This window comes from Balaenoptera physalus, assembly GCF_965194825.1.
Source record: "Balaenoptera physalus genome assembly, chromosome: 19".
NCBI lineage: Eukaryota > Metazoa > Chordata > Mammalia > Artiodactyla > Balaenopteridae > Balaenoptera > Balaenoptera physalus.
The window spans coordinates 15,046,966-15,072,296 of record NC_138900.1 but is presented as its reverse complement, the minus strand read 5'-3'; the positions used below and the strand labels follow the sequence as shown (position 1 = coordinate 15,072,296).

Sequence of the window (25,331 nt, the reverse complement as noted above, 5' to 3'; positions counted from 1 at the left end):
ATTGACCTGCTCTATTATTTTGTTGTTGTTGTGTTGTTTCTATTTTATCTATTTCCCCTCTGGTCTTTATTATTTCCTTCTTTCTGCTCACTTTGGGGTTTGTTTGTTCCTTTTCTAATTCCTTTAGATAGTTGGTTAGGTTGATTATTTGAGATTTTTCTTGTTTCTTGAGGAAGACCTGTATCACTATAAACATCCCTCTTAGAACTGCTTTTGCTGCATCCCATAGATTTTGGAGACTTGTGTTTCCATTTTCATTTGTCTTGAAGTATTATCTGATTTCCTCTTTGATTTCTTCATTGATCCATTGGTTTTATGGTAGCATGTTGTTTAGTCTCTACATATTTGTTCTTTTCCCATTTTTCTGTTGATTTCTAGTTTCATACTGTTGTGGTCAAAGAAAATGCTTGATATAATTTCTATCCTCTTAAATTTATTGAGACTTGTTTTGTGGCTCATCATGAGATTTATCTTGGAGAATGTTACATGCGCACTTGAAAAGAATGTGTATTCTGCAGATTTTGGATGTAATGTCCTGTAGATATCTATTAAGTCCAACTGGTCTATTGTGTCATTTAAGACCACTGTTTCCCTATTGATTTTCTGTCTGGATGATCTGCCCATTGATGTAAGTGGGGTGTTAAAGTCCGCTACTATTATTATATTATTACCAGTTTCTCCCTTTCTGTCTGTTAGTGTTCGCTTTATATGTTTAGGTGCTCCTGTATTGGGGACATATATGTTAACGAGTGTAATATCCTCTTCTGATTGATCCCTTTATCATTATATAATGCCCTTATTTGTCTTTTGGTATAGACTTTGTTTTAAAGTGTTTTTTGTGATATGAGAATTGCTGCTCCCCCTTTCTTGACGTTTTCGTTTGCATGAAATATCTTTTCCCAACCCCTCACTTTCGGTCTGTGTGTGTGTCTTTAGCTCTGAAATGAGTCTCTTGTAGGCAGCATATAGATGGGTCTTGTTTTTTATCCAATCAGCCACCCTGTCTTTTGATTGGAACATTTAGTTCATTGACATTTAAAGTAATTATTGATAGGTATGTACTTATTGCCCTTTTATTACTTGTTTTCTGGTTGTTTTTGTCGTTCTCTGTTCATTTCTTCATTTTGTTTCTTCTATTGTGATTTGATGATTTTCTTTAGTAGTATGCTTGTGTTTCTTTCTTTTTAGTTTTTGTGTATCTGTTGTAGGTTTTTGATTTGTGCTTACCATGGGGTTCATATATGTTGACCTATAACTATATCTACTTGTTTTAAACTGATAGTCATTTAAATTCAAACACATTCTAAAAGATCTACACTTTTTACTCCCCTAACCACATTTTGTATTTTTTTTAAAATATTTATTTATTTATTTGGTTGCACTGGGTCTTAGTTGTGGCTTGCGGGTTCCTTAGTTGTGGCTTGCCAGCTCCTCAGTTGCAGCAGGTGGGCTCCTTAGTTGCGGCAGGTGGGGGTCCTTACTGGCAGCTTGCCAGCTCCTTAGCTGTGGCACATGAGTTCCTTAGTTGTGGCATGAAAGCTCTTAGTTGCAGCATGCATGTGGGATCTTGTTCCCTGACCAGGGATCGAACCCAGGCCCCCTGCATTGGGAGTGCAGAGCCTTATCCACTGAGCCACCAGAGAAGTCCCCATTTTGTATTTTTAATGTCATATTTAACATCTCCAGGTTTATCTCTTAACTGTTTATTGTAGTTATATTTGCTTTTACAATTTTCAGTCTTTTAATCTTCATTTTGGCTTAGTTAAGTAGTTGATCCTCAGTCCTTACTATATATTTGCTTTTCCTAGTGGGATTTCCCCGTTCCTATAGATTCTTACTCCTTTTCCACTTAGAGAAGACCTTCTAACATTTCTCTTATGGTAGATTTAGTATTGATGAACTCTTACTTTTTGCTTTTCTGAGAAGTTCTTTATCTCTCCTTCGATTCTAAATGATAATCTTGCTGGGTAGAGTATACTAGGTTGCAGGTTTTTCCCTTTCAGCACTTTGAATATGTTATGCCACTCCCTTTAGATCTGCAAAGCTTCTGCAGAAAAATTGGCTGCTAGCCTTATGTGGATTCCCTTATATATGACCCTTGTTTTTCTCTTGCTCCCTTCAGAATCCTGTCTTTATCTTTTTTGTTTGTTTGTTTGTTTGTTTTGGGCATGACCCGAGGCATGTGGGATCTTAGTTCCCTGATCAGCGATGGAACCCATGCTCCCTGCAGTGGAAGCACAGGGTCTTAACCACTGTATTGCCAGGGAAGTCCCTCTGTCTTTAACTTTTACCATTTTAATTTTATGTCTTTATGTGGGTCTGTTTGGGTTCATCTTGAGACCCTCTGTGTTTCCTTTACTTCGATATGTTTCTTCAGGTTTGGGAAATTTTCAGCCATAATTTCCTCAAATATATTTTCTTTCTTTTTTTTTAATTTTTATTTATTTATTTAAAAAATTTATTTATTTTATTTATTTATTTTCAGCTGTGTTGGGTCTTTGTTGCCACATGTGGACTTTCTCTAATTGCGGCGAGCAGGGGCTACTCTTCCTTGTGGTGCACGGGCTTCTCATTGTGATGGCTTCTCTTGCTGCATAGCACAGGCTCTAGACATGCGGGCTTCAGTACTTGTGGCACGTGGGCTCAGTAGTTGTGGCTCACGGGCTCTAGAGCGTAGGCTCAGTAGTTGTGGCGCATGGGCCTAGTTGCTCCGTGGCATGTGGGATCTTCCTGGACAAGGGCTCGAACCCATGTCCCCTGCATTGGCAGGCGGATTCTTAACAACTGTGCCACCAGGGAAGCCCCTCAAATACATGTTCAATTCCCATCTCTCTCCCTTCTTCTGGGACCTGTATAATTCAAATGTTGGTATGCTTAATGTTATCCCAAAGATCACATAAATGGGGACTTCCCTGGTGGCGCAGTGGTTAAGAATCCGCCTGCCAATGCAGGGGACACGGGTTCGAGCCCTGGTCCGGGAAGATCCCACATGCCACGGAGCAACTAAGCCCATGCACCACAACTACTGAGCCTGCACTCTAGAGCCTGCGTGCCACAACTACTGAAGCCTGCATGCCACAACTACTGAAGCCTGCGTGCCTAGAGCCTGTGCTCCACAAGAGAAGCCACCGCGATGAGAAGCCTGTGCACCATAATGAAGAGTAGCTCCCTCTTGCTGCAACTAGAGAAAGCCTGTGCGCAGCAACAAAGACACAACGCAGCCATAAATAAATAAATAAATAAATATTTTTAAAAAACGATCACATAAAGGGTTATCATTTTAAAATTTTTCTTTTTCTTTTGCTGTGTGTGTTTTTTTAAAGCCTACAGCACCCAGTATTTCCAGGCAGTCTCTCATCCAAGTACTAACCAGGCCTGACCCTGCTTAGCTTTCCGAGATCAGGCACATTCAGGGTGGTATGGCTGTAGACACTTTTGCTGTTCTGATTGGGTGATTTTCATTAGTCTATCTTCCAGATCCCTTATGCATTCTTCTTTGTCATTTAGTCGCTATTTCTTCCTTCTAGTGTGTTTATTTCAGCTACTTAATTCTTCAGTTCTGTTTTTTTTTTAATATTTTCAGTTCCTTGTTAAAATTCTGTGTTCATCTATTCTTTTCCCTAATTCAGTTAACATTCTTATTTCCAGTGCTTTGAATTCTTTATCTGGTTAATTATTTCTGTTTCATTATTTTTTCAGGAGCTTTCTTTTGCTCTTTCAGTTGAGACCAATCCCTCTGAATTTTTCTTTCTTTCTTTCTTTTTTTTTTTTTGGCTGTGCCACATGGCATGTGGGATCTTAGTTCCCTGACCAGGGATCTAACCCATGACCCCTGCAGTGGAAGCATGGAGTCTTAACCACTGGACTGCCAGGGAAGTCCCTCTGACTTTTCATTTTGCTTAACTTTCTCTGCCTCTATAAACTTAGATGAAAGTTACCTATTGCAGTCCTGAAGGGATGTTCTTATGTGAGAGTGTCCCTATACAGACTGCAGGTGCCCAATGCCTCTGGTGGGAGAGCTGGATTTGTTGTGGACACAATCACATCTTTCCTCAGGGTGTGCTGGCAGCTATCATTTTGGTAGGAGGTGGGGCTGGAGATGGAGGGGCTAGAGCTGGAGCTAGGAGTGAGGTGGGACTTCTCTGCTCAGTAGCTGTCACTGCTCTATTGGGGGCGGGGTCCGATTCCAAGTTGTTGGAGCAGAAGTCCTGAGGATCAGGCCCAAGCTGGCTCTGTTTTCTTTAGGTGTGTGCTTTCCCCTCTCCCAGCACCAGACCCCTTGCCCCAGGTGGGGGGCGCTGAAGCAAGGGGGGGGCCCTGCATGGGCGCTCAGCCCATGTCAGCTATAGACAGAGGTCTGAGCTGTCTCCAATGTGCTGCCCAGGCAGACACCAGCAGTTGCTTCCCTTGCTCTGTTCAGATGCGGCCCTGAGTGCTGGCAAAGTTCATCTTACTCTTTCTAATGCATTCAAACTTTTTTTTTTCTACTGCTTCAACAGAGTGCTGGAATCTCTCCTCAGGAAACCTGGACTTCTAAAAGGCTCTCTCATCTGTGGGTGTCTGCTCAAATCAGCAGTCTCCAGGTTTACCTTAATTGCAGCCAAGAGGGACTAGGGCTGATTCACAGACTCCTGCTGGTTCAACAGCCCATACCAAGGACTGTCCACCTATTACTTGATACACAGGTGGTTGAGACTCCTCCCAGGTCCCTTGGTACATAGTGTTGGATCCCACAACACCCACAGAGGCAATTTGTGGATGTATGCCAAGTTTTAGTTGTTAAAAGGGGACGTGTGTGCAAAATTGATGGGCATCTTATGCCACCATGAGGCTGATGTTATTCTTCAGTGTTTAGATTTTTATGAAGGATCTATCCTATTTTTTAAGTTTTAGAAGCATAAGTTTCATGAGGTATTTTGCCTTCTTACACTTACAGTCTTTATTTTTCTTTAAGATGAATTATTCCCTGTTCAATAAGGAATAAATGTTAATCAAACTTTTCCTGTATTCACTTACATAGATGTCTTTTTTCCGTGATAATGTCTTTGATGTTGAGTAAGGTATAGATCACATTTAAAAGTTTTTCCATAAATAACAAAGACTGAGAAGATAACAATGATGATGGCTAAACTAACCAAGTATTTATTATGTGATGGGCACAACTGTAGAATCCCCATAACCAGCCTCTGAAGTACACTAATTAGGCCCACATTACCATAAACACATCATATATGCATACAAAAGGATCTGGAAGAATAAGTAAGTTGGTTATGTTGGGGAAGTAACTAAGGTTGGGATGTTAGTCAAAGGGAAGTACAATTTTACCTATAATGTATAAATCAGTAAAAGCAGAAGAGAGCCACATATTATCTCTAAAATGAACAACAAATAAATAAAGCAGACACATTCAACAGGGGCCAACAAGGTAACTCTTTATAATGGCAAAATTTTCAGTATTTGACAAAATGGGGGTTTGATAAAAACAGGTAAATACTTTTAAGCCAATGGAATAGTAACAATATATTCACAGACAAAGAATATTAAAGGCTGGTTATAGCATAATCACACTTTCTCTCAAAAGCAATGCCAGATGTAATCTTACAGGATTTGCTCCAAAAATTTGACAGTGATTGTCTATGACTGGTAAGATTACAGATAACTGTAGCTGTTTTTTTTTTACTCATATCTACATTTTTATGGAGGAAAATTGTTCTGCAAAAAGAATAATATAAGTTTCTAAAAGGAAAATAAAACAATCTTCCCAAAGGTACATATCCATAAGATACTAAAGGATATGTAAAAGTAACAGTAACTTAACACAAACAGGGTGACACACAGATACACAGACAGATATGCAAATTTTAAAAACAAAGACTGACCTGATATTGAAGCTTTATATGTATAAAAATAAACTTACCATCAAACATGCAATAAAAATATATAAAAATAGATATGGTTATTAAATAAATGGTGTTAGTATGAGAAATGGGGGAGGGAGAAAAAGGGTAAATTAGACCCTCAATAATTTAAAATAATTTTAAAATGCATCAGTAATTCTGTATACTTCACAAAAAATTAAGAACATTAAAAAGAAAGTAGCAGGGTTAGCCCCCAAATAAACTTCGATGCTTAAAATAAACGCATTATACAATAAAAAGGTTTTTCAACTTATAATATTCACAAGTATGAATTTTCTGAAAGTAATGAAGGAATGAATTTAGATAAAAATATTCAAATATTTTATTCAGAGTGTTTATTTTCTGTATGAATTTTCTCAGACTGACTAACTGGTAAAATATAAGTATATGTACCTTAGTTACATTTGTAGGGACTCTCACTAGTATGAATTCTCTTTATTGTATGGTTCCTTAACTACGTAATTCCAATTTATAGAGTTTCTCATTCACAGAGCTTCTTACCAGCATGACTTTTCTTATGTTGCTGAATTTCTGAACCCCTCTCCAAAGCCTTCCCACAGCCCTTACATTCATAACGTTTCTCACCAGTATGTATTCTCTGATGTTGAGTACGGCTGGAGCCCGTACCAAAAGTCATCCCACATTCCTTACATTCATAGGGTTTCTGACCAGTGTGTATCCTCTGGTGCCGATTAAGGGCTGAACCACTACTAAAGGACTTTCTACATTCTTTACATTCATAGGGTTTTTCACCTGTGTGAATTAGCTGGTGTTGAATAAGTTTTGAGCCACTACCAAAAGCCTTCCCACATTCCTTACATTCATAGGGTTTCTCACCAGTATGAATTCTCTGATGTTGAGTGAGGTCTGAACCACTACTAAAGGCCTTCCCACATTCCTTACACTCATAGGGTTTCTCACCAGTGTGCATTCTTTGATGCTGAATAAGTTTTGAACCACTTCTAAAGGCTTTCTCACATTCCTTACACTCATAGGGTTTCTCACCAGTGTGAATTCTCTGATGTTGAGTGAGATCCGAGCCACTATTGAAAGCCTTCCCACATTCCTTACATACATAAGGTTTCTCACCGGTGTGAATTCTTTGATGTCGAGTAAGGGCTGATCCAAAACTAAAAGCCTTCCCACATTTGTTACATATATATGGTTTCTCACCAGTATGAATTCTTTGATGCCGCGTAAGAGCTGAACCACTACTAAAGGCCATTCCACATGCTTTACATTCATAAGGTTTCTCACCAGTATGAATTCTTCGATGCTGAGTAAGGTTTGAACCACTGCCAAAGGCTTTCCCACAATCCTTACATTCATAAGGTTTCTCACCTGTGTGAATTCTGTGATGCCGAGTAAGGGCTGATTCAAAACTAAAGGACTTCCCACATTCCTTACACTCATAAGGCTTTTCACCACTGTGAATTATCTGATGTCGAATAAGGCCTGATCCAAAACTAAAGGCTTTCCCGCATTCCTTACATTCATATGGTTTCTCACCAGTGTGAATTCGCTGATGGTGAGTAAGGTTTGAGCCACTACCAAAGGCCTTCCCACATTCATTACATTCATAAGGTTTTTCACCAGTATGAATTCTTTGATGGTAAGCAAGGTTTGCACCACTACCAAAGGCCTTGCCACATTCTTTACATTCATAAGGTTTCTCACCAGTATGAATTCGCTGATGTCGAATAAGGACTGATACAAAACTAAAATCCTTCCCACATTCCTTACATTCAAGGAGTTTCTCATCAGTATGAATTCTCTGATGCTGGGTATTGAAAGTGGGTATGTCTTCAGGAGTAAATATCATTTGACTGAAATGTCCTTCCTGAGATTCCTGTTTTCTCTCAAACTGGCTTTTACATTCCCAATCACCTCTGAAACTTGAACACTCAATGCTGTTTTTTATAAGTTTTTCCATTATCTCCCATCAGGATGATTCTATTCCATAAATATCCTTTTTCAGAAATAATTCTTGGTCTCAACCTTGATTCACAGTCTGAAAGAAAATATAAAAACATTCACTTTTTTTGTGTTCTGGGAGAAATGAAACTTTTATAATAGATAGGAAAAGACTTAACTGAAACTCATTTTCATATAGAGTGGCTTATACAGTTCTCATATATGATTGGGCATTTTGACAAACAGATAAGGAAACAGAATGAGAAGAAACACTAGAAGGTGAAGGAGTTATTTAGGAAAAGAGATTAGGTCAATTGTTCCTAAATAGTGATTTAGATAAAAATACCCTAAAGACATGGGGAGCTCAATAAATATAAAGATGTCCAGGCCCCAACTCAATTTTGTTAACTAGTGTCATATACATTTAAAAATGAGTATAATTATCATTTAACCCATTTCTTAGGGTTGTTTGGAGCTTTAAGTAACTACACCAGGAAGGAAAAATCTAGGCTAGATGGTCATAAATTGCATATAATCTGATGGAGATAGAAGAGAAAGTTACTTCAGATGTAGCAGTATCTTGATGAAAGATTAATGAACTGAGTAAGTCTGGAATGAGCAATAGAGAGTGAAGATTCTGTTGTGGTTAGAATATAGTTTGTTTATGCCATTTGGTAAAATCCGAAGTCTTGAGGCTAACCTTGGGAGAACCTTGGGAGAACAAAAAAGGGGACTTAGCAAAGGCCAAAAGCAGAGTAATTGAGAATGTAGTTTTAAAATCAGAGAAAAGGGACAAGAAGATAGGAGGTAATGTGATACTTCTGGAAAATTACAAGGAGGATGCAGATAGATGAGTACTCTGAACCCTAGCTCTGATGATTATTGAAATAATTCTGAAATCACATTAATGTATTGATATTTACACAGTTGTGTAAAGTAACGCCACAGTGTTTGGTAGCTATTATTTTGGAAGACTTATATGCCATAAAAGTGACCAGGAAAATAAAAGGATTCAGAGACATCAATTAAGACCCTGAACAAATAAATAACTCAAGCCACAAAAGGTGAAAACATTTCAGCTCCATTCTCTTCCTACAATACTCAAACAGCAAGCTTGTTTAGACTCGGCCTAAATATGTCTTGAAATTGTTCTTTCCATCCCCACTGTCAGTAGATAATTCTAGCCAAAATTATGTTTTACTTGGATATGAAAGCAGTATTTTATCTAGCTGCTTGCATTTCCAGTTTTGCACGCTTAACAGCCAGAGTGATATTCAGTCTGGCACTGTTCTGCTCAGAATGCTTCAATGGTTTCCCACTGTCCCTCGGATAAGACCCACACTCCTTAACTTGGTCTTTAAAATTCCTCAGAGACCTGCCTACTGCCTGCCTCTTCAAGATGATACCTCTCTCCTATCAGCAATAAGCCCTAGTTACACTGGCCTTACTTTGTTCTTCAAATGCACTAAACTGTAACATGCCCCTCCCCAACAATTTAATCTGCTTGAAATATTCTTCCATACCTCCCTTCCCACTGCCCCTACTCTTCACCTGCAAGTTCTTGGTCATTGTTCAAATCTCTGCTAACTGGCATACCCTAATAAAGATCTTTTCTAAATACTCAGTCTTAATTTTGCACATCTCGCCATTATTTCTCAAAGCACTTTTTTACTTTTCTTTTTTTCTTCCTTTCTTTGTGTTTACTGTTTGGTAATGAATGATTACACATTTATCCCCTACAATTGCAAATTTCCTATATTTTTTAAAGCCTTTATCGAATTTGTTACAATATTGCTTCTGTTTTAGTATTAGTTTTTTGGCCCCAAGGCACGTGGGATCTTAACTCCCCGACCAGGGATCAAACCCACACCCCCTGCATGGGAAGGCGAAGTCTTAACCACTGGACCGCCTGGAAGTCCCCAGCAAATTTCATATTTTTTTGAGTGTTTGCTTAATGTCTGTCTGCTACCATAGAGCCAAGATTGAGGAAGGCAAGGGTAATGTCTGTTACTTTAGTCAGATTGAACCCTGGCACACACAAAAAGATCAAAATACATTTACTGAATGGCTAATATAATAAGTTAGTCTCAAAATTCATTATTCTTAAAAATAAACTTCTAAAAACAATATTTCTCTAGAAAAGGATATACTTTCTCTCAAACAGTGAAAGTGAATCACAGGTGGTTATTCCTGTCCTTTATAAAAACTTATTAAAAGGAATGAACTGGCTTTTTAACAAAAGGAACCCACAAAGTCAAAGAAAATTGAAGAGGAAATAGCAGTAACAAAACTTTTGAAGCTGGAAAGCGTGAAGAGAAATGACGAACAACTTAACAAAGAAAGATGAAACCTAACCCAAAAGTAAGGAAAACCCGGAAGGGGATGATTTATGCTGCAAACCCCAGAAAGGCTTAAGAAATGGGAGCATTTTTACATACTTAAGAAGGTCTACTAACTGGCATACAAAAAGTTAAATCAGCTTCTCAGTGTCCACTCTATAATACTGATACAAATATCATCATTTGAGGAAATCCTGTAACATAAAATAGATTAAACAAAGCCCAAGGGAACTTAGAAGAGAAACCACATAGGAAAACAAAATTCCAGAAGCCACCACTAATATCTTCAAAGGGATATGAGAAGCCATTTCACATGATAGGAGAATAGGATAACATAAAAGGAATAAGAGGCAAAAAAGAATACTTAGAAAATGAAAATATAAAGTGGGAATTAAAACATATCATTAGAAGAGTTAAAAGATAAATGAAAAATCTCTTTAAAAAGTACAAAAATATGGAAGTAGAAAACAGGAAATGTATAACACAGGGAACTATATTCAATATCCTGTAATAACCTATAATGGAAAATAATCTGAAATATATACATATGTGTATATATATATATAACTGAATCACTTTGCTGTACACCTGAAACTATCACAATATTGTAAATCAACTATACTTCAGTTAAGAAAAAAACAGAAAATAGGAAAGACATTGGAAGGTCATGCAAGCCAGGTCAACATCTAATGGGAGGAGATCATTCTTGAAAGTGTGCTAAGCATCTGCCAAGTATCAGGCAGGATGTCAGAAGGAATGAAGGAATCTGAAAATTGCCATTTTGAAATCACCAATCTAATAATTGATTCAGGCAAGGATCTTCAATGGATTCTAAAATCAGAAAGTGAATGGTCAAGATAAGGGATATTCACTTACTCTCTTAGCATCAATCCACATATGATTTACTAACTAAAAAGGGAAACATGTACCTTTATACTGGAAAGGTTTGGTACTCAGTACCTTTAACCTTAAACGATGAAACCTGGTATCATCAACAGTGGAACAACCTGACACTCTGCCTTCTGATGTAATGCAATAGAATACACCGTACCACCTTTGTCAAAATAGGTAAGCTGAATCTAAGCCTCCTATTTCCATAAGAAAACCATCAGACAAATGAAGGTTGTGAGACATTCTATAAGGCAACTGTCTTGAATTCAGTGTCATACAAAACAAACAAAAATGAGAGGCTGTTCTAGATTAAAAGAGACCAATGAAGCCCAACAACCAAAATAATACATGAATCCTGATTGGATCTGAGATCAAGCAAAGAACCAAGTAAATAAACAAAAACATAACATCAGCTAAAAAAAGACATTTGGGGGAACCACTGGAGAGATTTGAACATGAAATGTTTGAGGTGGTACTAGCGAGTTTATATTAATTTTCATAGATTTGATATGTCATTGTTATTGTTTGGAAAATGTCCTTATACTTAGGAGATGCATGCTAAAAGTATTAAGGGTAAAATGTCAGGATGTCCCCAACTTATTTTCAAATGATTCAGGGGAAAAAAATGCACACGCACGCACACACACGTGTGTGTGTGTATTTAGAAAAATAAAGCAAATGTGGTAAGATGTTAACAATTGGTGATTTTAGCTGATGGCTATATGGGGCAAATAACTGAATATTCTTTCAAATTTTCTGTATGTTGGAAAATTTTCAAAGAAAACAGAAATCAGAAACAGATTGTTTTTAAAAGTAGCATTTAAGAAGATTTTCCAGAACTGAAGGACACAAATCTCCACAATAAATGGGCTCGCTTGATACCTAGTATAAAGAATAAAAATTATTCACACTAAGATATAATTTCATTAGGTTCCAGGACAGTAGGAACAAAGAAAATACCCTAAAAGAATCCAAACAGTAAAAAAACAGTGCATATATAAAAGACTAGGAATGAAAATAGCTTTGGAGTTCCCCAAAATATTCTAAGCCAGAAGTCCTAAGTTAAAATTTCTGAGAGAAAATAATAATTAGAATCCCATGCCCTACCAAAGAACCAATGCACTGGTTCAAACAGCCCTTTCAGATATGCTAGAACTCACAACAAATTTAACACATTTATCTCTTCTTACATGCCATCTACATCAAAAACCCATTTTGATATCTGGAGTTTTCTTGGAGCAAACCAAGAAACAGGAAGGAAATAAATAGGAATTCATAGTCTTGCCATGATTTCCATGTGAAAGGTAGAGACTTGATTGGGAAAGAATGAGATCCTTAAATATGGAACTGGGACATCTGGTTGGGACCCAGATGAAACTGACAATCTTGAACCTCCAACTTGCTTTGGGCCTCTCTTACCAGTGGAAGAAGCTTGCAATCCAGTGTCTGGGAGACTAGCTTTCCTCTGACTGAAAACCCTATAATAACATCACCTGGAGCAGTACCTGAAAAGGCATGCTAATTCTCCTCATGACCCACCAGAACCATTCTGTTGCCACTAGACCTGTAACAAGGGTCCAACCTCAGCATGTTCCAGAGGAACAAGTAGATATTATGAGCCAGGAGGAAATAACTTACTATTAGTTTGCAAGGGCTGCCAAACCAAAATACCACAGACTGGGTGATATAAACAACAGAAACTTATTTGCTCACAGTTCTGGAGATTAGAAGTCCAAGATCAAGGTGTCAGCAGGTTTGGTTTCTTTTGAGGCCTCTCTCCTTGGCTTGCAGATGGTTACTTTCTCACTGTGTTCTCACATGGTCTTTCCTCTGTGTGAGCATCCCTGGTGTCTCTTTGTGTGTCTAAATTTCCTCTCATATAAGGATACCAGTCAGATTGGTTTAGGATCCACCCTAACAGCCTCGTTTTAATCATCTCTTTTAAAACCCTGTCTCCAAATATAGTCACATTGTAAAGTACTGGGGGGTTAGAGCCTCAATATATGAATTTGGTGGGGGACACAATTCAGTGCACAATATTCACTAAAACAAAGGTTATGGGAGCACAGTGACACTACTCTAACTATCTTTTTGTATAGTTTTAACGTTTGAAACCATGTTCATAAAATCAAATAAACAAGAATATTGGCACAATATTCACTAAAACAAAGGTTATGGGAGCACAGTGACACTACTCTATCTTTTTGTATAGTTTTAACGTTTGGAACCATGTTCATAAAATCAAATGAACAAGAATGGATTAATATTAATTAAAAAATCAAACAGAATACAAAGGGAATAAATGAACCTAAAAGTATTTGAAATGAATAACATAACCACAATGAAGGAGCAGATTAAAAACTGAATCCAAGGGGCTTCCCTGGTGGTGCAGTGGTTAAGAATCCACCTGCCAATGCAGGGGACACGGGTTCGAGCCCTGGCCCGGGAAGATCCCACATGCCGCGGAGCAACTAAGCCCATGCGCTACAACTACTGAAGCCCGCACGCCTAGAGCCTGTGCTCTGCAACAAGAGAAGCCACAGCAAGGAGAAGCCCGTGCACCGCAACGAAGAGTAGCCCCCACTCACCACAGCTAGAGAAAGCCCGTGCGCAGCAACGAAGACCCAAGGTAGCCAAAAATAAATAAAATTAAATCTTTAAAAAAAAAAAAAGACTAAAAAGAGACATGATAACTAAATTCAATGTGTGATCCTAGACTGTATCCTGGATAGCAAGTCAGGGAGAGAGGGTGTGATGTAAGTAGGATGAATTGGTACAAAGAATATTATTGAGACTAGCAAAAAATTTTGTATATAGACTGTTACATAACAGTATTGCACTGTTGTTTAAATTTCTTATTTTAGTGACTGTACTGTGGCTATGTAAGAGAATACTCTTGTTCTTAGGAAATAACACACTGAAGTGTTTAAGGGTAAAGAGGCAAATGTCTGCAACTTATTCTTAAATGGTTCAGATAAAATGTATGTATTGTGTATGTGTGTGTGTCCTCACATGCATATATAGAGACACAGAACAATTGCAAGTGCACACAGGAATGATAATACAAATGGGACAAAATGTAAACAATTGGTGAATCTGAGCAAAGAGTACCCAAGAATACTTGGTACTATTCCTGTAACTTTCCTGCAAGTTTGAAACTTAATCAAAATTTAAAAGTTACCCCAAACAAGACATATTCCTAAATAATTCTCATGTTAAATATGAAACTAAATAGAAATATAAAATACCTAGAAATGAAGTGAAAAGGAGATCAATACATGTAAAAAACCTGGACACAGGAAAGAAAATTACCCCCCAAAAAGAAAATTTAATAACATTAAACTCCTTTTAAAAAATAAAACTGATTTGAATTCCATACTGAAACAAAAGAATCTCAAAAAAAGCAGAAAAAAATTAATGAAGATTTAAAATATGTAAGATTCACAAAAGTCAAACATTGCTTTTGAAAAAAAATGAAGACTGCTGATTAAACACGTATGTATACCATCTCCTTTAGGTTTTATCCCAAAACACCACTAAAATGACCAAACGGTGATATTTTCCTATTGTTAATGGCTGGTAAGGGCACAGGTATGACAGATACTACTGACTGCCCCCCTCAAAATCATCCCTCCCCTACTTCCTTGCTACAAGAATTTTTTTCCATAGTTTTTTTTCATCAGCTCCAGAAAATGAATCATGATTTGCCTAGGCCAGTGGTTCTGAATTGATTGCTATTAGAATCAATTAGGTAGCTTTTTAAAAAATTCTAAAGCTTGAACCCCACTCCAGACCAATTAACTCTTAATGTTTTTCTTGTCATCTTGTATGACTTTAAGTCATTAATTCTCAACTGTGGCAGCACACTAGACTTACCTGGGGATCTTTTAAAAATGATGATGTCCAGGTTATATCCCAGACCAATTAAATCAGAATCGCTGGGAGTGGGACCCAGACATCAGTAACATCAGTAAGGTTAAGAATAACCAGCTTAAATTAAATGAAATAATTAACTCTCTGTTCTGTTTGTTGCAGTTGTGTTTTTCTGCCTTATGCAGCCAAAAGTAACCTAACGGCAGTGGAAACACAGGTTCTAGCAGAGTGAGCTGGGTGTACTGGAAGTGTTTACTGAAGCTTAGAATATGTGTACTCTATTATCTCCATGATTTCATATTATAAAATATGGCCTTACATGAAGCAATTAAAATGAGCTCTATACTTAAGTGAACAATTCTCCACACAGAATAAAAAGCACAAACAGTAACAGTAACTACAGAGTGACTACTAACTGACACTAAGTAAATGGGCAGGTCCTCTTTTAAGTGTTTTATGTAAACCAACTCAATCCTTGGACCCACTCTGTAATTCAGTTACTTTCCACATTTTGCAGGATACACTTATAATCCTTTTTATATAGAAATATTTTTAAGTGACAAAACAGTACCACATACACATTTACATGTGTATGCATGTAAAAGGATATTTAAAAAGGATAAATAATTAACTGAAAACAGTGGCTACCTTTGGGTACTTTGGGTAGATACCTTGGATTGGGGATTGTAGTTACATCAAACCTGAACCCCTTCATAACATACAAATTATTTTTATAACAAAATTATAATTATTAACTAAATATAATTTAACTAAAAAAAAAAATTTAAAAAGGAAAGCACTAGCATTTGGCCTAAGGAGATGCTCATTGTTTATAATGGCAATAATTTGTAAGCAAACCATGTTCAAAAAAGGGGGCTTGGTAAAATGGTAACATGATAAGGCCATTGCAACTCATGGTAATAAAGATAAATGTGTAAAGACATGGACAGTTGTTTACAATGTATTGATATTTTGGCATGATAAAGACGGGTTACAGGTCAGTGGCCATAGTATGATCACATTTAGAAATAAATTCTCAGTATTGACAGCAGTTGTCTTTAACTGACAGGATTACAGATAACTTTTGTTACTTATTTGTGCTTCTCTGTGTTTTACAAATTTGTTGTAATAAATAATTTTTTTGTAATGAAAGAAATAGAGAATACAGCTATCTTCAGAAAAGTGACATATTTGACCAAGTATTCAAAGATTTTAAAAAAGAAATGATCTAGACATGGCACAGGTACAAGCACAGAGACATAAAATTTAAAAATTCAAATACATAATACAAACTATTTAAATAACATAACAACAGGTAGGCAATGCACAATGGAATACTAGTCAGCCATGAAAAATAATGAAATCTTGCTATTTGCAACCATGTGGATGGACCATGAGGGTATTACGTTAAGTGAAGTAAGACAGACAGAGAAAGAAAAATACCCTATGATCTCACTTATATGTGGAATTTAAACAAATAAGCAAACAAAAACCAAGCTCATAGATACAGAGAACAGATTGTTGGTTGCCAGAGACAGGGGGTGAGGGGGTGGGGTTGGGTGAAATGGGTAAAGGGGGTCAAAAGGTACAAACTTCCAGTTATAAAATAAATAAAGCTTGGGGATATAATGTACGGCGTGGTGTAGAGTTAATAATACTGAATTGCATTTGAAAGTTGCTAAGAGAGTAAATCTTAAAATTCATAAGAAAAAAAATTGTAACTATGTATGGTGATGGATGTTAACTAGACTTACTGTGGTGATCATTTTGCAATACAGTTGACCCTTGAACAACATGGGTTTGAACTGAGTAGTTTTACTTATAAGCAGATTTATTTCAGTAGTAAGTACTATAGTACTACAGGATCTGTGGTTGGTTAAATCCGAGAATGCAGATACAGAGGAACTATGGATGTGGAGGACCGACTATAAGTGATATGAAGATTTTTGATTGTGCAGAGTCAGCGCTCCTAACCTCCACATTAAGGGTCAACTGTATGTACAAATACTGAATCATTACATTGTACACCTGAAACAAATATAATGTTATATGTCGATTATACCTCAGCAATTAAAAAAAAAAAAGATCTTCTGGGACCCACCAAAAGACTTTGGGACCCACCAAAAGACTTTTTAGGCAACCACTTTATACCATAATTGATTTAGAGGTCCCAAGAATGGGAAGTAAAGGAGAGGGGAGCTAACATTTATTGAATTTCTGATGTGTACCAAGTGTTCTACATATCCTATTTCATTCTCAACAACATTGAGAATGAGAACCTCTTGTTTACAGGTTAAACAGCTCGTAGGTGGTGTAGCTGAGATCAGATGTCACATTTGATACTAGAATCCCTAATTTTTATACCATGTTACAGAGACTAGTAGTGTAGGTAAAATAACCTGAGGGATGATTTGTTTCTTTTTTTTCTGAGGGAGCCAATATTTAAACTAAAGTGTTAGTGAGAATAGATGGCAAAGAGGCAGAGGCAGAAACTGCCTGATGGAGGATAGTGCGGGGGAGGGGGTTGAGGGGGCTGGGGAAGAGAAGTGGAAAGAGTAGTTAAAAAAGAAATATAATATAGGGAGAACAGCAAAAGGTACCATACAAAACTGACTTGATTAGACAAGAATGTTATTAAAATAAAAATATTAGACAATAAATATCTACATCTGTATCTAAGTCTATATCTCGTTTTTATATCCCCCACTTCCAAAAATGTATTTGAGGAGGCTAAGAATAAAGAAAAAATTTTAAATCATACACAAAGGTCATACATCATAGGTATTCAATGTCAAAAACCCAGGCTAAGATTATTACTACAATTGATCATTTCTGAAGTGCTCAAATTCCTGGCAATCAATGCAAAAGGGAAATACTATATACGATGGATTAAATTATTCCTATTTGCCAAGGACTATTTTTTTTTTTTTCTGGCAGCGCCTTGCGGTATGTGGGATCTTACTTCTCTGACCAGGGATCGAACCTGTGCCCCCTGCATCGGGAGCTCGGAGTCTTAACCACTGGACTGCCAGGGAAGTCCCTGCCAAAGACTATTTCCAGGAGATAATGAAGACCTTGATGAGAAACATGCAGAAAATGTAATATCAATTGAGAGATTCATGTTATTAGAAGATTCCCCAAATTTCTACTCACATAATTATAGACACAATGCAATTCAATCAAAATCCCAAAAGATGTTTGAGTGGAACCAAACTATTTCAAAAATGTATATGGAATGCAAAGAAACACAAATAGCCAAGACATTCTTGAGGAACAAGAAGGTAAGAGGACTTGCTCCAAATATTATAAAGTCACAGTGAATAAGATAGCAGAGTATTGCTGCAAGGGGAGACAAACAGAGCAATGGAACAAAACATAAAGTCCAGAAACAGATGTAGCCATAATGGTCACTTGATTTTTGACTACAATGGCACTAAAGCTCAGTGTAGAAAAGATGAACTTTTCAATAAATGATACTGGAGCAACTGGATACTCACATGGGGGATAAAATGAAATTGAATCCCTACCCTACACAAATCAATTCCAGGTAGTGTAAAAACATACACGTTAAAGCTAAAAACTAGGAAGCTTTTAGAAGAGAACACAAGAAAATCTTCATTACCTTGAGGTAGCAGAAAATTTCTTAAACAAGCACTAACTATTGAAAAAGATTTCATCACATTGAAATCCAAAACCTCTATTCACCCGAAGACACCAGAGTGAAAAACCAAGTCAGAGTAGAAGAAAATATTTGTCACATGTGCAACTGACAGTAAACTAAAATATAGAAGATACATGTTATGTATATATATTTTATATATATATTCAACTGCTATAAATCAGTTAGAGAAAAACAACCCTGTTAAAAATTGGCAAAATATTTGAACAAGCATTTCACAAAAGAGGATATCCAGGCGGGCAAGAATTAGTGTTCAATTTCATTGATAATACAGGCATATCAATTAAATGTGATAACACTAGATATCTACCAAATTGGCAAAAATTTTAAAGTGTGACGATGCCAAGAGCTGGCATGACTGTGAAATAAAAGGAGCCTTTTTAAATTGCTGATTCAAGTAAAAAACTTGCATAGTATATTTAGAGAACAGTCCGGCACTGTCTAGTAAAATTGAAGATGCGCAAAACCCTATCCCTCAACAATTTAATTACAATTTTAGTATATATATTAAAGAAATACAAGCACATGTGTACCAAAATACGTGCACAAAACATTTGTAGTCACATTGCTTATAGCAGCCAAAAACTAGAAGTCAAATGTCCATGAAGAGTAGAATAGATAAGTAGTAAATTGATACTATTATACAAGATAGTATATAGAGAGCAATGGAAAAAAATGAACTGTAGTTATAGGAAATATGAATGAAGCTCACAAACATTTTTCATGAAAAAAGACACAAAAGAATGTCTATTCACACAAAGATAGAAAACAGACAAAAACTAAATCTATGTGGTTTTGGAATTCATATCAAAGCTCTAATGAAAGACAAAGAAATGATCACAGTGCTTATCACCAGAAGAGCATAATTGTTTGTGATTGTGGAGGGGTACATCAGAGGCTGCTTTAGAGATGGCTGTATTCTTTTTCTTGACCTGGGTATTCCTTACATCAGTCTTTATAATTATTTGCACAAATGGGTGTTAAATGCCATTTCTGTATCTAATTTGAAAGAAAAAAAAAGACATAGGCATTCAAATAAATATGCACCTCTAAAAATGTTTCCAATATTAAATTATGTGGGGAAATACTTAAATATAATTTTATGTGAAAATGTAGGCTATAAAACGGTAAATGCTGAATAAAATCAATTTTTAAATATCACACTTTATATATGTACATAAAACATACTGGGAAGAAATTATCAAAAAGTTAGCATTGGTTTTAACTGGGAATTTAAATTTTCTTCATTAGGAATTGCTGTACTTTTGAAATTATTTAAGATAATTTCACTTTTATAATAAAAAATATATATATTTTTAAGAGAGCATAAAGAAAAATTAAAACATTTGTCAAATTAGGAAGAGAAAGTCACGTGTGTGGGTTGGGTTTTGGAGCAAATCACATTTCTCAAGGGAAAAATTCCATAGATCAGGTCACCTGACAGGCAAGAATTTTCAAGAGAAGGAAAGCAAGTCATATCCTGACATAGAAAAGAGGATTTCAGGAAACAAGGGGAAACGACAAGCTACCTTGCAGGTGCCTTGTGGATGTTCAACAGCCATTCTTTACTCCACTCTGGAAGACTCTGCAAGCAGAGAAGAGCTGGAGAAAGAGAAAGGAGTCAGGAAAAACCAGGCTCTTCTGGGAGCCCAAGTCAACCTACCACCCACCACCTACAGATATTAGGTCAGACAAGTCTTGGGCGTCCTGCTCAATACCAGCATTACAGACAAGCACGGTCATTTGCAGTTCTGGGCAGAATGTGTTCCTGAGCTCACAGAGGTCTCCTGGTAACAGAGCGCTGGAGTCACAAAGGCACAGACAAAGGCGCCCCACACCTACAGTGCTATATGGATACATAATCATAGGAACTCACACCACGGGCCCACAGGCACCACAGACCTCAACAAAATGGGCTGCAGACGACCACGCAATCATACACACACCGGGACAGTCAGTCACAATCGCAGTCATAGGCACCCCCACGTACTCACATTCCCAGTGACATACATTATGGGGGCAAAATGACAAATTCACACGCACCCTACCACCAACAATATCACACACACACACCAAGGGGAAACAGTCACAAATCTCACAGTTAAGCCATCCCACACCCATGGCTCAGCAAATGATCATAAATACACACACACACACACACACACACACCAAGTGTATACACAGTTTTACAACCGCGGTCAAGGAACCTCACACTCGCAAACAGTGCCACACCCGGTCATACAATTAAACCCCCATCACACTTGCACAATCAAAACCACAATCAAGCCCGTCTCCCGCCCTCACAGTTTGGTACAAGGTCACACAGACACAGAGACACAACCACAATCAGACACACTCCTCATGATCTCCCCTTCCCAGCTGGCTCCCGTAGAGGCCGAAGGTTCCAGACACTCCCGGCTCCAACCCCGGGCTCCAGGCCATCTCACCTACGACTCCTCCGGTCTGGTCAGCACCGCTTCACTCTACTTGAAACAAATAGAGCCCAACACCTCGCACAGCACCCTGAGGCCGTTTGCCCCAGCCCGTCAGAAAATCCCGTCCACTCCTCAGGAGAAGATCTAGTTCTCGCGGGAGGGAGCACTAGGCCTAGAGGCCTCTGGGAGATGTAGTCCAGAAAGCGACAGGCTGCTAAAATCTATCTCCTCTTCATCCTGATTCCCCCTGGCCCCGGAAGCCTGGATCCGGCAGCGCACCTGAGGCTTCCGCGAGTCTCAGCTGACAAGAACTCCCTCGACCAAACTTTAGTCAAGTCGACTGCACTGACTCAATCACCCTGCCCAGTGGCTATAAATCTCCAGCTACTGTTACATACCCAGTTGAGTTCAATCTCTCTTCCCTATTGCGATAGTCTTTATAATAAAGTCTTCCTTATCTGTTTACCTTGTCTGGTGCAACTTCTTTGACACATCCCAGCCTCAGGTTGCGGTTCTTTCAGGTTTTGGCGCTCACCCTGCAACATCCTGGGCCTCACGGCCTCCTGGGAAATGTAGTCCAGGACTTTGCCAGCGGCGGAGTGGAGCCGGCCAAGATAGACTGCGTTCCCTAGGCGCTGAGGCGGTACGTGGCCTCAGTTAAATGCCCAGGAGGCTGCTAAGAATTACGCTTTGCCCTGGGAGCGTGCAGATGCCTAGAGGCAAGCTGCCGCGGAAAGTGTCGGGGAGCCAGAAGGGCGAACCCGAATGCGGGACGTGAGTGTCTGGGACCAGAGCAGCCTAGAGAGTTTTAAGGGGAGAAATCCACAAGCCCAGTCACGTATGCGAGAGTGGGTGAAGGAGGACCCGAATGTGAGACCGTGATGAGATTGCGTGTGTGACTACATTTAGGGGTTAGTTGAACGGAAGAGAGACTGCATGCAGGTAAATTGATGAGTGTGAGAGAGAGGTGGGATCAAGATTATAAGTGGCTTTGTGAGGATGGAGGGTCATAATGTGGGCTTGTGTGGTTGGGAGTAATTGTGTGTGTGTGTGTCTGTGTGTGCGTGGTAGGGCAAGATTGTGTGTGTATGAAAGTATGTGTGTCATCACGTGACTGTGGGCCACTGCATGGGTGGCTGAGATAGTGGAGGAATCTGAATCCTCTCAGCCTCATTTCCTCTTCAAACTGAGATAATAGGATATGTCTTCCCGTAGATTCAATTTTAAGGAGAAAAAGCTCCCTGTTGATATAATAAATAACTTATACCATTTTAATATAAACACTTAAGATTCCAAACATTTTGTTCTGGAATAGAATACTGAATCAGTATGACTTTTTTTTTTTTTTTTTTTTTTTTTTTTTTTTGCTGTGTTGGGTCTTCGTTTCTGTGCGAGGGCTTTCTCTAGTTGCCGCGAGCGGGGAGCCACTCTTCATCGCGGTGCGCGGGCCTCTCACTATCGCGGCCTCTGTTGTTGCGGAGCACAGGCTCCAGACGCGCAGGCTCAGTAGTCGTGGCTCACGGGCCCAGTTGCTCCGCGGCATGTGGGATCTTCCCAGACCAGGGCTCGAACCCGTGTTCCCTGCATTGGCAGGCAGATTCTCAACCACTGCGCCACCAGGGAAGCCCCAGTATGGCTTTTTAAACAGGGTGTATTTTATTATGGGGGTGCCTGTTTTGGGTTATGTCCACAAACTTATCCCCAGACGTTTTTCTCTTCTCTGTTCCTTGGGAGACATTGATGAAGTAAATATTCAGAGATGTGATTGTTCAGTTCAACCAGGAGGCTCAGCCACAATTAAAAGATGTTTAGAGGAAGTTGTATAGGTATATGATGCTGGAGAACTAGAGCAACATAGCCACATTAGGTATGGATAGCTTCTCCGTATAATCCAACTTTTGAAAGTAAAGTGACATCTCTGATATATTTAGAATCTTTACATGGCATAATGGTTTCAGCTTTGAGATGTAGGCTTCAGATATTCTCGAGCCCTCTGTGACATGATTGTATATGCTCAACCTTTAAGGCAAAAGGTTATTTACTTTGTTCCTCTTTATATGGTAACTTCCTTAAAGGCCCAAGGTCAGTCTGAGTTTGGAGATGGTGCTTGAATTCAAGCCTTTTGTGATTTTCCTATATACAGGCTCTCACGTCACCAAACTGCATGAAATCTTCAAGTTGGGACAAGAAGATAGGCCATGGGAGGTGAGTAGAAGAAATGAAAAGGAGTGGGAGCCTTTTCTGTACAAGTGAGTGAGTGGGAGCCAGGCAGATGTGCCTGGGACAAGGGAGAGCACAGATAGATGTTCAGTGAGGGAATTTACACCATAAAATGTTTTCCAGGTTTTGCTATATAGACCCTACTCTTCTTGAGTTTTAGTTGATGTGAATCCTTCACTCATCATTCTTCCTCTATCAGTGCCCTCTTTATTTAAGCAGATCCTAGAGGACCATATTCTCTTCATTCTCATAGCCTACATATGCAGTCAGTCCTTCATACATCTGCAGTCTTTTAAGACTCTTATTGTTTCACGCTGCTGTTTCTTCTTATTACATTCCATTTCTATCTTTCCATTGCTAAAAGCTTCAGGGTTATAGTTTACCATTGTCATTGACATCCCACAGTCATATTTCAGCAATCTCCATTACCACGAGAAGCTGCTAGCTTAGAAATCATTACTACTTTCCTCTTAGCTCCCCTCTCTGCCAAGTTTTTTATTTCATAATTGTTTTTAAAGGAATCATCTCATCGATTTTAAAAATTTAAATAAGGTTATAGTGAAAAAAGAAGTCTCCCTTTCAGTATTTCTCTTCTCCACATGCATCTACGGTGACTAGTTTCTTATGTTAACTACTTTGAGTTATTCTATGATTATACCAACATATCTGTATATATAACATCTTTATTTTTCACAAAGGTTAGTATAGTATAAAGCACCTTGTTTTTTACTCACTATTATTTCTTAGAAGACATTCCATATTAATATATATTCCTTATTCTTTCTTATGATGGTATAATGCTTTATGGTTGGGAAAATGTCATACTTTAACTAATACTATGTTAGTGAATTTTTAGGATGTTTTCAGGTTTATGCAATTTTGGAATGAAATCCTTATATATTCAGCTTTGCACAGATGTGCATGTGCATTTTTCGATTTCTTCTAAGAAGTGCTGGGTCAGAGGTTATGTATAAGTATTTGCAGTCCACAAAAGATGAATCACTTTCCATTTCCACCAAAAAATTTGTGAAAGTGCCTATTTCCTGTTGCTGTCAAAATGTATTTCTTCATTCAGCAGATATTTATGGAGCCCTTTATCTGTGCCAGATGCTGTTCTAAGCCCTAGGAAAGCATCAGTGAACAAAATGGTCCAAATTTCCTGTCCTCAAGGAGTTTACATTCTAGTCTGGGAAAGTGACCAGTGAACGTGTAAATGAAGTATATAGTGTTCCAGATAAAGGTAAGATCTGTAGAGAAAAATGAAGCTTGGAAATAGGATAGTGAGTGACAAGGGAGTTGTGATTTTAAGTAGAATGGTTAGGAAAAGCCTTCCTAAGAAGAAAATATTTGAGCAAAAACAAAAGGAAGAAGCAGTGACATTTGAAGATATTTGGATAAAGAGCATTATAAGCAGAGAAAACAGCTAAACATAAATGCCATAAGTTAGATACAAGCCTGGTGTATCCAAGGAGCAGCAAGTAGGCCAGCGTGACAAAGTAGAGAGTAGTAGATGAGGTGAAAGAGCTAATGAGAGGACAGATTATGTAAGGCCTTGGAGAATATTTTAAGAAGTTTGGTTAGTCTTAGCAAGATGTAAAAGCAATAGTGGGTTTTGAACAGAAGAGTGACATGATCTTATATTTAAAAGACATCATTTGGGGTGCTGAGTAGAGAGTAGGGTGTAGGGGGACAAAAAAAGGAAGCAGGGAAACTAGCCAGTGGGCTGTTGGAATAATCCAGGTAAGAGATGATAATGATGACTCGGTCTAGGGTGATAGCAGTGGTAGTTAGGAGAAATAGTTGGATTCTAGATATATTTTGAAGATAGAGCTAAATGGATCCGGTAATAGATTTGATGTGTGATATGACAGAAATAGAGGAACCTAGGCCAACCTAAATATTGCAGCCCAAGAAACTAGAAGAACAGAATTGTCATTTACTAAGATAAAACTATAGAATGAGCAAGTTTTAGGGGGTAGATCAAGAGTTTGGTCTTTGCTCTGCTAAACCACTGAGATCAGTGAGATAAGAGGAGAATTCTAAGGAAATTTATTAGGATAAA

At 38.1% G+C, this 25,331-nt stretch overlaps 2 protein-coding genes across 12 annotated transcripts in view; one reads left to right on the top strand and one right to left on the bottom strand.

Annotated features, from left to right (window-relative positions):
* Window positions 1-21,608, bottom strand: part of ZNF345 (zinc finger protein 345) — a 50,134-nt gene extending 28,526 nt beyond the window's left edge. For 3 of the 8 annotated variants that reach the window (XR_014257072.1, XR_014257073.1, XR_014257074.1), the window contains exons 1-2: window positions 21,062-21,507; window positions 20,144-20,216 (exon numbers count right to left, since the gene is read on the bottom strand). Coding sequence is in view for 5 of the 8 variants with exons in the window: in XM_082439366.1 (XP_082295492.1) it covers window positions 6,400-7,851 (1,452 nt within the window). In the remaining 3 variants the exon portion in view is untranslated. The other 5 variants (XM_082439366.1, XM_082439365.1, XM_082439369.1 and 2 more) reach the window with 5 other exon arrangements.
* The window catches only part of ZNF790 (zinc finger protein 790), a 94,664-nt gene that overhangs the window by 42,005 nt on the left and 27,328 nt on the right, over window positions 1-25,331 (top strand). The window contains exon 3 of one of the 4 annotated variants that reach the window (XM_082439343.1): window positions 24,377-24,509. The exons of 2 other annotated variants lie outside the window; for them this stretch is intronic. The gene's annotated coding sequence lies outside the window, so the exon portion shown is untranslated. Of the gene's footprint in view, window positions 1-21,718; window positions 21,824-24,376; window positions 24,510-25,331 lie in introns of those variants that run through there. One more of the 4 variants, XM_082439346.1, reaches the window with a different exon arrangement.